Source organism: Pomacea canaliculata, linkage group LG6 (genome assembly GCF_003073045.1).
Source record: "Pomacea canaliculata isolate SZHN2017 linkage group LG6, ASM307304v1, whole genome shotgun sequence".
Lineage (NCBI taxonomy): Eukaryota > Metazoa > Mollusca > Gastropoda > Architaenioglossa > Ampullariidae > Pomacea > Pomacea canaliculata.
The window spans coordinates 10,201,904-10,216,066 of NC_037595.1; the positions used below are offsets into that span (position 1 = coordinate 10,201,904).

At 41.4% G+C, this 14,163-nt stretch overlaps 1 protein-coding gene across 4 annotated transcripts in view; it reads right to left on the reverse strand.

Moving 5' to 3' along the window:
* The window catches only part of LOC112566774 (popeye domain-containing protein 3-like), a 70,378-nt gene that overhangs the window by 46,088 nt on the left and 10,127 nt on the right, over positions 1–14,163 (reverse strand). For 2 of the 4 annotated variants that reach the window (XM_025243125.1, XM_025243127.1), the window contains exons 5-8: positions 11,012–11,117; positions 10,347–10,499; positions 8,895–9,102; positions 2,428–5,370 (exon numbers count right to left, since the gene is read on the reverse strand). In XM_025243125.1, coding sequence (XP_025098910.1) covers positions 5,192–5,370; positions 8,895–9,102; positions 10,347–10,499; positions 11,012–11,117 — 646 coding nt within the window. In that variant the 3' untranslated portion in view covers positions 2,428–5,191. Of the gene's footprint in view, positions 1–2,427; positions 5,371–8,894; positions 9,103–10,346; positions 10,500–11,011; positions 11,118–14,163 lie in introns of those variants that run through there. The other 2 variants (XM_025243126.1, XR_003099694.1) reach the window with 2 other exon arrangements.

Below are 14,163 nucleotides of genomic sequence, written 5' to 3' on the forward strand. Positions count from 1 at the left end.
GATGGCGCCGGTCGAAGAAGATATCGAGCCGCGTGTGGTAAATCACATTTATCGAAGTTTTTCATCTTTTCTCTCTCCCCCTTCCTCCATCCACCCACCGTCCCTACTACTATAAATAGCTTTTTGCAGAAGAATACATCAGAGCCGCGTCCTTCCAGTCCGATGAGCAATTTGCGTCACCTTCGATGACGTTTTATGAACTCCGAGCAAGCAATTGACGTCAGCTTCGATAACGGTTTACGAACAGCAAATAACGCGTTGTGGTTGGTAGTGGTGGTGGTGGTGGTCGTGGCTCGCTTGCCAGCTGCTGGTGGTGTTGCCCTCACGCCACGTGACTCCCCCGAAGTCTTCGAGCGACTACCCGGCTCATAAACCCAGCGCCATAATTAGCTTCCGCGCAAAAGAGTTCGCCTGGGATGGACGCTTTGATGATGCCGGTCTGACGTAACGGCGTACGAGCCGGAAGTGAAGAAATCCATCCAAATGACTTTAGCTGTTGCGCAAAGCCTTTCCTGCTTCTTTTGCTGGGTGACTTTAGACGACAAGACTCTGCTACTTCTAACATCTCGTATCCTGTCACGTGGTTTTCTTATGGACTTGCCATTCTTTCCGAACCTTCGAGAAGACGTTGGCTGCCCTTTCCAGGTCTTGCCAGAGGGCGTTTGACTTTCTCTCCATCGCTGGTCTTGGGAGGCGAGATCTGCCTTCTGGTGATGGTCTTTCTGTCCTGGCATGCACTTCGATGAATGGAAGGGAGGTCAGTGGAAAAAGGTTAGAGGAAAATTTCCTGCTCACGCGCCGCATTCGTGGTCAAGACGTTACGTGCAGTCTAGACGAAAACTAACAGTCGCCTGGGGTCACAGTGGGTCTCCATGCATCAGTGCAACGCTTTCGGGGTCTGTCATCGTGCGTCAGACCTTCGCCTCCCACTTTCTGACATATTGACAGATACGTAGACGTATTTTTCCCCACAGCACATATCTAAGAGCGAGAGTATATCTGAACGAAACGTTTTCAGCATTTGAAAATTAGATATGAGTTCTTGGTTGTTCATCTACTTTTACTCTGTCCTAAATACATTCATAACCAGAGAGTATGGGTGGAAGGACATTTGACTAAGTTGGTAAAGTTTTCATATAATCACCAATGAAATCTTTGTCAAACTTGGTCACAAATTTATCTATTTTAAACAGTTTAATACCAAGAACAGCTGCAAAATTATTAAAAGTCTACAGCAGACTTGCAATCAATGTGTTAGTTACTTTTTTCTGTCTTTTCCCTTGTTCTCCACTTCCCATGACTTAATAAACCAGAAAAACAACAGACCATAAAGCTTGAGCTTTTGTACCTCCGGCATCGTCTGCTGTTCCTCAAGTGGATTTGTGCTTTGGCCTCGTTCTAGAAGTTAGCGAGTAAAATTCATCTGCAAGCAGTTCAGACTTACAGACTAGCCGTCAGAAGCCTTCTTGCTGTGAAAATAAAAACTGTCACTACCGCTCCTCTCCACCTTCTTTGCACGACATCAGACATCACAGATTTGTTATTTGAAAGAATAAATACAATATAAAAATGGAAAATGGAGGCTGAATACCGAAAAGAACAGGGACAATCCATTTACCACGATGATATCGCACGTTTACGCTAGGGAAATCAAATTTCGCAAATTTAGAATTTTATGAAGAATATATAAACTGCTGCAGACTACAGTTTGTTTAGGTAGACAGTGGTTCGAGGCCGTTGACATGTGCAGCAGATGTTTTGTGGTGAGGCGTGTTTACACGTATGTTCCCTACGTGTGCAGTAGTTTTTGAATAACTATAACAATTTGAATGTGTGTATTTATTTATATTATTATCTATATCTCTTACGCTGTTTTAAAGAAGTTATTATTTTCATTTCAAATATATAGATCAATCAATTATATATTTAGCCTCAGTTATATTATTTTATAGCTACAAAGAAAAGACAGTTTTTTTCCATTTTCAAAGCATACATTAACGTAAAAAATAATTGTATTTGAATTCGCCTCTGGATTAATTGAAATAGGAATGAAAAGAACCAAAGCTGTTCTGGCTGTCGCTGGTAGATGCCGCTAGTTCACACCGTGTCACCTTTGCCTACCGTCGTGAAAGGTCGGACATTTAATTTTTTTCCTTTTAAGATGCAGTCTCACGTTTTGACGTAGAAGACCGTTATGAGCCGTCTATATTTAGCGCATCTCAACGTCCAACCTCAGGAACTGCACTCACTGCTGCTCATAAAACACATCATGTCTCTTACTTTCCTCTTGTAACATCACTGACAATATTGACCTCCACTGACTTAGTTTCTTAAGTAGCGACATAAACATCACACACTGAAACTGTTTTCTTGCGTGCGTGCGCGCGCGCGTGGCAGTGAATTCTCCAAAGAACTTAATAAGCATCGTTGGTCTTTTCAATGAGCCTTTTATTATCACCAAGGTAACGAGAAAGGAATTCATCGCATGACATTTCTCTAAGAGTTTACAACAAACAACAGTAGCCAGCAATCGATTTTTTTTTTAGGAACAACTTCGCAGAAAATCATCTCCATCAGAACGATGCTCACTCACACTGAGAACCACATACGAGCATTAAAAATACACAAGCAACGGCTGCAGGTGAGACAAAGACAATAGCTGGCTGGCTTGGTAAAGAAGCATTTGCATCATGGCTTTAAAGGAAACAAAATTATTTATAATCAGCTGAGGACCTATATAAGAAACATGTGACAAAGTGTCAGCCTCGAATGCAAGTTGCTTCAACTTAAGATATTAAGAGTAAGGAGCTTTGAGAGACAACAAAAGAAAGAAAAGGAAAAGAAAGATAAAAAACCCAAAAGGAAAATCACTATGCTTCTTAATATGGGCTATTTATTCAGATTTATGTCGGAAAGTACTTGCAACCGTACATACTCCAAGGATCTGACAATAAGACAGGAAGACATCTTCTCATATACTAGAAGCTTCCAGTTGCGAACTGTGTTTGTGTTGTGTTGAATAGATCTTCCATTCTCTTTCACCTGACCTGACGGTTTGGTAGTTAAGCCTGCCTCACAAAGTTCGACTGAGTGACAGGAACAAATAAAAAATTTCATTGAATGTTTCTCGAAACTAGAATTTTCCAAGCAGACATTGATATTTTTTCCACACTGTTGGTGAAATTCTGTCGACCTAAATACACAACATATTTTTTCCGCGACTTCAGCGAGTATCGATCTTCATCAACACGAGACGTGCACGTGAAGGTTGTCCTCGCCTTCAGCGAGAATATATCTACCTCAGTTCCATGATATAGTTTTTCTCCACACCCGAGATGAAAATCTGTCAACCTTAAGAACATTACATCTTCGTTTAAACACAATCAGACTAGTTCTTGACCACTCCTTCGGTCGACCTCGTCAATCATGTTTGATATTTGCCTCTACAGCCTCTGGGGAATTGTTTACATGTATACAGTGTTTTCTTTGTTGAGTGATTGAACGGATTCTAGGCAAGTGAGTCTAATACAACACATTCTGAACTCTGCGAGTTATCCAAATAAAAGCAATGAAGTCACTGAATTTGAAAGTTCAAATCACGGTCATTTCCTTCTTAAATGACCTTTGAAGCGTTTTGATTAGTTATAGTGAGTTACAAAAACCTTCACATAAGGTTATATATAGTTCGGAGTTCAAAGGCGTGCCAAAGTCTTAAGCTTTATAGTCTGTTTTGTCTCTGCATCCTCCTCGTACAGAACTGTAGCTGGGACAAAGTTATCTTTCAATCTTGTCATCGCAGTTAACTGACACAGTAGTCATTACTTGATATCTCTATTGTAAGAATGTCCTTTAGAGTCAATAATTCTCATGAAGACAAAATGGAAAGTACGATTGGACACTTCAGCATGTATTATAGATTATCCTAAAGTTTTGGCGTCTTTCTTATCACAAGCTAATAGTATTGTTGTTATGAATAAAAATTAGCAAAAGAATAGTAATTTAGTAATATACAAGTAGGGACAAGAACAAGATATAACTCAATCCGCATGTTTTAGAAAAAAATTTGAATTCACATTCTGGAACGTTATTGACAAATAAAGACAGGTACATTACTACCAGAAGGAAGCCTATATGCGTGATGGTAATGACAACATGGCTGACAGCATTACAACAGGTAACACTGAAGTTTTCAGCCGCTTGTCCAAGGGTTCAGTGAATCGGGAGACCACGTGAAATGAGTAACTGAATCCAGAAATTACAGCGAATTCATTCAGACTCCGCATTGCTGACAATCTCCAGTGAACTGCAGCGTCGTGATTCTTTCTTCACACACACCTGCCGGTGTCCATCCAAGGTACACAGGTGCAACTCAGAGGCCCAGAAATAACCTGCAGTAGCCGTGACGTCAATTAGGTGCAGTTCTCCTAGATTGCACTCCCGATTTGACTGTTTTTGCATCCAGACTTGACATCTACCCAGCCCACCCAAACCAAAAAGACCAGCTGCCCAAATTAGATAATTGTCATTGATACTGCTTTGTAACTGCTGAACTCGCGTCATGCCGTGCAGCTTCGGCGTAAATCAGTTGTTACGTTTGAAAACAACACGAGAACTGAGATTCCTGTATTGAAAATAACCGACATGCAAAACATCATTAGCGTAACATGATTCTGACGCAAGATGGAACTCGTTGCAAATAAAACAACACCAACAACTGCAGGAAGCTGACATCTTGACATGCAGGGTCAATCTTCACCTTCATGGTAATCGATATGTGCGTGCACTAAGTTTCATGCATGAATATATATATATGCATGCGCGCATACACACACGCACGCGCACACACAATCTGAATATACAAAAAGGTCAAAAAGTTTGCAAACTGCAACCTAGCTTAATGTCAGGGGTTACGGGAATTTTGTAGTTGAGATACAGTGTACTCAGGTGAACCATATTTGAAAACTGCATGCTTCTTTTATCAGAAATATAATTCAGAAAAATACTCCACTTTTTAAAATGCATCTCTTCTTATTTTGTAACACGATTCATAATATAAACACATTTTTTGTACATCCATCATTATCGTACCAGCAATAAAGCCATAAGATTGCGTACAGAACAAGGGGTATGTGAACAGAATTTTAGTGGGATTAAAGAGCGGGAATAATAATAATAATAATAATAATAATAATCAGATGTCAAAGTGCAGGCCAGAATGTCGAGAGAGGCTTGAAGAAGATCGACTAGAGGAAGAGCCGTTGGGCTGTGGGGAGATAGATGGGGGTATCATCATGGCCGCATGCAGCACCGTGCAGCTTCCAGCATGCCCGTTCAGGAGCTCTACCTTCTCGCTTAGGTGGTTAAAAGGATCTGAAAACATGCAAAAGAAATCATGCAATGCAGTGAAAAAAGAGGGGATTGCTGTGAGAATTGAACTGCACTTTAGTCTAGTGTTTAGACCATCGGCATATCAGGTAGAGCGCAGGAAAAAAATCAACAAAATGAACAATTTCATGACTATGTTACAGCCAGTTATGACATAAAATATGTTGCTCTGCTGTCTGCAGTCTGCAACAAATCTCAGAAATAGAATAAAAATGAGAGAGAGAGAGAGAGGTGAGAGAGAGAGCAATGTAGTCTTTGGTCATTGGTCCATCACAGGAGCTTATAAAACACACGGATACATACCACAAGATGGGGTGTGTGGGAAGAATTGGTGATTTTACACTCCAGTCCTGTATACAGATGCCACATGCAGAGAAAGAACAGCGTGCTCGAGACGAGAGCTGAACCCAGGATAGACAATCTTCAATGTACTGGTGACCGTTGCGCCACCGGGCCGCCATCACAAGATGGGGGTCAAAGAAGAGAGAGTGAGGAGCAAAACCTGTTTTCCAAAAGCTGTAGGCAAACAGTTCCTACGCCGTACACGCTGTCCGCAAATACAAGAAACTTCCTTGCCGAGGTCTCATTGCCTTTGAGATGAAATCTGCATTAGTCGTGGAAGTCGTTGGCCTCCAATTCTGCTGTGGTCATGCCAAGAAAATGAAGGAATCGAAAGGTCTGTACGGGAAACAGGGACGAGGAGAAAGGAAATGTGTGGATGAAGAGAAAAAAATAACTGTGCTGAACACTGGGAAGGAAACTGTAGGTTCATAACCCAGAAACGAGGAAACTTCGCTTTTGCTAAAAGGTAAAAAGAAAGAAAATAAAAGAGGGGAAGAATTAATGAATGTTTGAAAGTTAATGATAGTAGCATGAAATAGAGACGGACAACCAGTCAAAGAAGTCTGACTTTTGAAATGTCCAAAAATAATAAGACAAGAACTGCAGAATCATTATAAACACAGAAAACCTTTCGTTGTCATAATTATCGACCCCCTCTATATGCTGACTCTGTTCCTTTCCTGTCCTTTCCTTTCTTCTATGCCCACCTTATACATAACTGAGTGTGGTCTTTAACACCATTTTCTCCACATATGGCATGTTTTGAGACTTCGTAGTCTAAGACAAGTTTTTTCCTTTTAAATAAACTGTAATATATAAGATAATCAAATATATAGACATAATGTCATATATAGTGTCATAGCTATATAGCCACACATATATCGTCAAAGATATATAGCCACATATATACTCATATATATTCATAGGTTATTTATGTAGTCATGAATAGATATTATAGACATAGCTCATAAACACATTTACATTTTTATAGGTATATATAATCGTAAATGTTTAAGTAATTGATAGTCAAAAGCATATCGTCATATTGATTATGCAGTGATAGACATAAATGTATAGTGGAAGATATGTCGTCATAGATAATACATGAAGCAATAGATATATAGTCAATATAGTCATATACATACAAAAAATCATAAATTTGTGGAGTCATAAATATATATAGTCATATATATTCAATAAGCTATAAAGTGTCAGCTAAGCAGTCAGATGGATTGATTGATTGATTGATTGATTGATTGATTGATTGATCATCGATATGTAGTCAGAGTTGTACAGTCATCTACATACAGTCGACTGCCAGAATGTGGTTTTCACGACATCAGCCCCTATAAAACATGCGTCGACACTGTTGTGCTCGACAGTCACCCTCACAAATAAAAGCCACAGACTTCTAAAAAATACGGAAATGCACACACTAAGTCATTATAAAACGAAAACTGCACACGTACAGTCATCATTAAAACTGAAATTGCATAAGCATAACCTTTATTAAAACGCACAAAACTTCAAAACGTTAATTGTCTCTCTCTCTATATATATATATCTAAAAATGGAAAGTTGTAAAATCATTAAAAAGATGTTCTTTACAAATTCGTTACTTATGCTGAAAGCTGTATATAATAGGGTTTTCCTCTACGAGTTACTGGCTCGCCTGCTTTTGTGATAGACCTAAGAGACGCACTCTATTAAAACCGAAGCCCCTTTATCCAGCTGCAAGGCAGACGTCTGTCCACTCTATCTAACGGCGCGGTGCTCTGTGAAAACAGCATCACAGCGACACCATCTGACCTTTCTCCTTAGTCAAAGTTACTGGTCCTTTCTCATACTCCTGCCATTTTGCACGCACGCGCATTCGTTGCGGTGAAAACCCTAAGCCAAATCGATCCGCCCCTTCATTCAAATGCAAAAATGACAGACCAAACCTTCGCCAACCGTCTGTGTCTTAATGGCGATGCCTTCCGCAAAACTGCATCCCGCAAGATGCCAGTCGATCTTTCGTTTCGTGAATAACAATAGTAATAGGATTTGTGCATCGTATTTCCATACACGAAGGAGAGCTCGATGTGCTTCACAAGAGACAAGGGGCAGTAGGGAAAGAGGCCGTGTGATGTAGTCGTCACCATCGAGTATAAACAAGCACAACATACGTATGTAACATGCACTGGGTAGCAATACTAGAACGCGAAGGAACGCAGAGATAGGAGTGTGGGAGAGAAAGGGCAACAGGATGAACTAGTTACAGTATTTTTGAAAGAGATATGTTTTAAGGTATCTACCCATTTCATAGTTTGATAAGTGGAATAGAGAGAAATCCGGCGTGGTCCGAGCGAGCTGACCTGCGAGGCTAGTATGGCAAAACAAATTCACTTTGGGGCAATGCCATGAACAACATGATAGCAAAGCATGGCGATCTTGACTTCGATGCGAGCCAGAACTGGCAACCAGTGGAAACTGCATTTGAAGCAGTGTGCCATGGCTGGCCCTCTGCTGGCAAGAAACAATGCAGGAAGCGCTGTTCTGAGCTCTCTGGAGATTGTCAAGCAGACGGCCAGGAAGATCTATTAACAGTTACATTAGTCAAGCCTAGACAAGACAAACGCCGATATAAGCTTCTTGGTGCAGGCAACAGAAGGAGATGTCTGATTTGGCTGATTTTGAGCATTTCGAGAAAAGTTTTGAAAACTGAATTGACATGATTTTCGAAAGACAATGATGTGTGGAGAAGAACTCGAAGATTTCTGACAGACTGGGAAAAAGTGATGGTGGATCCGGAGAAAGTGAGTGATGGAGATGAAGGTGGATGACTTAAGGCCAGGCACCGGTCGAAAAAAAGTCTTTTGTTTCATGGGATAGCGCGGATTTTTTTGTATCAGCTATTTATACAAACAGTTGTCATATCTAGGCTACCAAGATGGCGTCTGATGACAGGGTAAGATCCTCTGAACAGACGATAACTTTGTCACTTATTATAACAATAATTATTTTATTATTATATTAGAAGACTTTTTTATATTAAAGGACATTTAACAACTGGCATTCTTATCTGCAATAGCCCTAACTGTTACAGATGTTTATGGTCATGACTGTTTAAAGCAAACAAACAAAACCGTCAGTAAATAAACTGCTGCGACCGAACCCTTACTCACCGTCGTAGTCATCACTGTCCTCGTCAACGGTTGCATCTCCGATAACCGTGCCCACCATGGCTGCCGTGGTGGCGGCCTCGTCCGGCACCTCATCGGTGGAGGGATTGGGCACTCCCACCACTGCTTTGCGAATGTCACGTCTGGTCCGCAAGCCTGGCGACACACTCGGCAGACGAATGTCCAGTCTTGACCCTTCTTGAGCAGAGACCTTAAAGTAAAATCCAACATGGAGTATTTTAGTGAGTATGTTGCGTGAGGGAGATTTCTGGAAAAAACACGACAAAGGTTAGTGTTTTTAGGGTTTCAAGGGTTTTTCCCCATTCTTCCTTAGTTTTGCACGCGGACATGTTCTACCAGAAACATGATTTATTCTTTGCTTTCAAGAAGGAGACAGTGAACAAATCTTTCACACTGTCCAACATTTTTTTAGTAAGGTCTTCTTTACTGCACGAGAAAAATGTTACCAGAATCCGCAGCTGTGCGAAAGTTCAAGTCAAAGGTCAGTGAGACAAAAACATCTCGACAGCCACGAGAAATATGCTTCAGACACAGCGTTGACGTCAATACCATTCTATTTTTTACGTATGAGGTCATGTCATTCTTATCGTTTACAGGGCAGATGACGTTTTTTCCCCTTGTGACATCAGTGAAATGCACTGAGTGTCTGGCGGTCTGTTGGCTTATCTGATGTATGGAAGACCGCTAAGGATGAAAAACATTTTTCTGCTAATAACTGGGATCACTGGGTTGAAGTACATAGGCTATTTCCCACAGACTGAATATTACATCCTGCCTCACGACCGCCATTCTGAGATATAAACTTCAATCACCATCAAAGATGAATATTTATGGATACACTGGATGCCATCTGGCATTAGAAGCACTTCACATGTACATGATGTCGGTATGGTTTATTTCTGTGGATGATCATGCTTGGTGAGAAAAAAAAACATGTCCCAGATTTTTTGAAATACTTCTCTAGTAGTCGAATCACATGAGAAAAATCTCCCTGCACAGTCTTTTCAACAACAGAAGCAAAACAGTACACATATTGCCCATACAAATCGAGAATGCCTCTTCATTTGAATAAAAGATCAGCACTTGGTTCATCGCAATCACGTGGTTCTCATTTAGTGGATCCACTAGGCATGGAAGCGATGCAACTAGCGATACATCCTTAACTACTCGATACCTACAGCCTTTCAAGCTCTCTGAGGCTGGAACTGTGAACCGTTCACAAGAGGACGACGTGTAGATTATCAGTCGGCCTCTTTACTCTCTAGCTGAGGCGAAAGCACGGGTAAACACGTAAACAGAAAACGGAGGCAAGCAAACAAATATAAGCATCTCCCCAGGTCTTTTTCTCTCTCCCACATACTTTCCCTCTCTGTCACACACACACATATTTACATATGTAGGCACACCCGCACAAGCATACAGATGCCCTCATACCCTCTCGTTTAAGGCGTACAGCTTGTTGGTAATATCCCTGCCAAGGACGATGTTGAGAACATTAGCCAGGTAAGGCTCCTGAACCAGCAGGTACTCCAGACTCTGTCGCGGCCAGAAGATGTAGCGACACACGCCACCGGCAACTATTGATACCTGCAGGACAGAAGGGACTAGACAGATCTTCACTAGCAGGGACGGACTGTGACTGCGTGAATACAAATGCTTTTTAGAATAGAAAAAAGAAGCAATGGGAGAAAAGCCAGAATGAGCTGAATGATAATTAAAATCAATTAATATAACTGCTTACACATAGAATTAAGTCATCATTCTGTGAATATATCATTATCTAAAGAAAAAAATTTTGCCAAAAAAATGCAGCATTCCGTGAGTTTTGTTAGTTCTTGATGAATTAGGCACATTTGTTTGTATTAGTCTCAAGTTGTCTGTTTGATACATCATCAAATTTAATAATAATAATAATAACAAAAGGTTTGCTGACGTCGTGTCACATGTCAGCCCAGTCAGCAAGCTCATTGTTATTTACTGCTGATTTCACACACACACACACACACACACACACACACACACACACACACACACACACACACACACACACACACACACACACACACACGCGCGCGTAGGACACGTCATCCGATGTTTACCTGGAATTTCTCCTCCCCGCTGTTGCTGGATTCGAACTCCGGTGAATCAATGAACTGTTTGGCCTTGATGGTGTGCAGAAGTGTTCTGTTGCTGTAAGCGTTCATGCTGTAACATGAGGGAAAGCCACACACAGCCATTCACAGACACATGGTCATGCACAGACAGACGCACGCACGCAAACACATTTACATTTTCATGACTGCATATCACCGTCATCCTGTGTTAGATGTTTGCGCTTGAACGCCAAAACACAACTAGTTTGCACCGACAAGTACAACTTCATACAAGTTTATTACAGTCATTTATTTAGTGTTAGCAATTTTGTTCTGGGGTATAAGTTAAAACATCGTCATGTTGAGGAAAAGAAATCGAAAATTGATATCAAGAATATCTACGGAACATCCACTGATACGCTTAATGAGCAAACGGTCACAGATTTTCCACTGGCTGTAGCTTTAACAGAAACATTTCGGAGGTCCGACCAACAAAAAAAAAAAAAAAAATACTGAAAATCCAGAGAAATCATCTGCTCCTGCATATATATTCAGCACAACTAGAAGAGGTATAGGAGCTGGATAAATGTTAAGAACAGCACTAGACAAAATCTTTGCAAATATTTTGGGCTCGTACTTGCCCACCTCTTTCTGTCCTGTTTTGTCCAGCCGTGTGGTGGGCTTTAAAATCATGTTCGTGACAAATGTCCTGCACTGTCCTGACCCCTTTCTGGAATCTCTTCAAAAGCGACCCGCTGCTTCCGGTTCGCGCGTCCCGCATCCGCACTCCTCTTGATGACAAGTGGGTCAGGAGCCTCAGGCAATCAGGTGACCACTCCCATCTCCACCCACTCCCACACCCACACGTTTACAAGCTTTTATTTTTTTTTTTTTACAGAAATATCGTTCTTAGGACGAGCACTGCCACAAGTCAAGCGAGTCTGAAGCTAGAAAGAAACTTTTCCCAACTTTTAAAGGCCTCTCAATGGCTGGACGTCCTCCCATTGCTTGCAGCACGGGAGGGTCGTTACTGGAGATTTTCAGCTCAGACGAGCGGAAGTCTTAGCCCAGTTCGCTTTTTTTAAGGTCGGGGGAAAGGGGAGACACAAGAGCTCAAGACATGCTGATCAGCTTCCCTTTCTACCGCTTCCCAATCCGTATCTCTGTAAACGCACGCGCGCGCATGTGTGTGCGTGCGTGCATAAATACGGCTTAGAGCTGAAGAGTTTGCTGCCGAGGGTCTGCTATTAACAGCCCATCTGGAGTTGCTGAAAGGGCTGATGGCCGTTTCTGTTTGCATCTCACTAGGCAGTAAATGGGGATCTGGACAGATCCCTCATTAGTGAGCTTCTTTAAAAAAAAATGGCGCAAAATAGCTTGAGAAGACAGCAAAAGAAATAAAACTCCTTCCTGTTCTTGCTATATCGGCTAAATTGTAGAGGCCTGCAATCATCATCAAAATCGCTATCAACTATTCCATGCAATCTGCACAACATTCATCATTATTATCTAATGTTTTTCTTCCTCGTTATCAGTATTTATGTTTTTAGTAAAAACAAAATCTGTGGGCAATAGATCAAGCATTGTGGGAAGACACTACATGTTTTTTTGTACCTCGCTGTGTGTACGTGGGTTTTCGCACCTTTATGAGGCTGCTTCTGTTTATTTATTTATTATTTTTCAAGTGTGTAAAATGTTTCACCAAGCATTTCGCTCCTGCTGCTCTATTTCTATACAGAGATGTAGTACCTGCTTTCTGAGACAACTTCTCTTTTCCTGATGCCAAGAACACGAATGCGACCGCCTCACTGAACTATTTTCTGATTCCACAGCAGACAAATAAGGCCTGACTGTGTCGTTACAAAATTCTATGTGAACAATAACTGAATCGCGCGGATCTCATCAGAGTCAGCATTGTACAGGAAACACACAGATGTTTGCTGTTGCTTCGTATAACTGTTACCGTTGCCTGTTAGTCTATGTCAATATCGGAAATACCAAAGTCGCCCTTGGTTTGGAATTGGAGAGTGGTGTCCATTGGCCTAACAGATTTTTTTTTTTTTTTGAGGGGGGGAGCTTGTTCCTGCTTTACATCAGTGCCAAACAGTCATGCGTTTCAATATTATATTGCAATTTCTACTTTGTGATCATCTGGATTCTCCTGGCGATGTAACCCACGTGTTTGATTATTGACCTTTTCTGCTCCAGGTCAATCACTGTAGATTGGTCTCACTGACATCTTGGTCTATGACTGTCATCCAGTACAAGAACGACCTGTCATTCCTACTAACTTTACAGAGTCGCACGAATTTTCTCTATCTTGTGTTTTTGTGTTAGTAATGCCTTCACTGGGATCCCGCGCTACAAAAGCTCACACCATTATTATTATTGTTGAACACATACAGGGACCCCTTGAGGCAGCTACTTCACATCTGCATTCGCAAAGATCCATAACTGAGGAACTGGGCTCCACTTCGTAAGATTTTACTGGCGCTCACTGACCATTAGGGTCAATGAACTCGCGGTTTTTTTTCCCAACCAAGGAGAATTAAGAATTCAACAGGCGGCCTCTATTGACACTCTCCTCTACATAATGGTCTCGGCTCGCCACAAAGCCCTAGCTGGACGGTTCATTATATATGGCTCAAGCACCGAATCTTTCTTCCCTTTTTCTTCCTTAGTGTCAGAAAAAAAGAACGAAAGAAAGAGGAGAAAGAAGCAGAACAACAGCCACAACAGCACATACAAGACGTTAAGTATTTAGGTAAAATTAATGTCGTACTTTAGCAAGGTGCTTTGCATTTGGCATCTAGCTGGAGTCTTGCGGCTGCATCAAGCTACTATGAATCTCTTTTTCTTGGGCTTCGAAGACTAAGAAATAATCGTGACAGAAATAATCCGATTTCTCATAGTTCTTGCTCGTTATCTCTTTGTCCCCGACAACCTTATCGTCTGTGATGGAACGACGGAGAAAGAGAACGAGAGAGAAAAAAATTCACGGTAGGTTAAACGGGTAGGGCGTACTGAACTGAGTTAACTTCGGTATGAATACCCTCTTTTACTGCCAGCTGGCCTATCGATAACGATTGTGTGCATGCACCGTCTGACTGTCTCCTCAGGTGATGTTTCCACATTGCAGATTTTTAATTCTTGGCAGC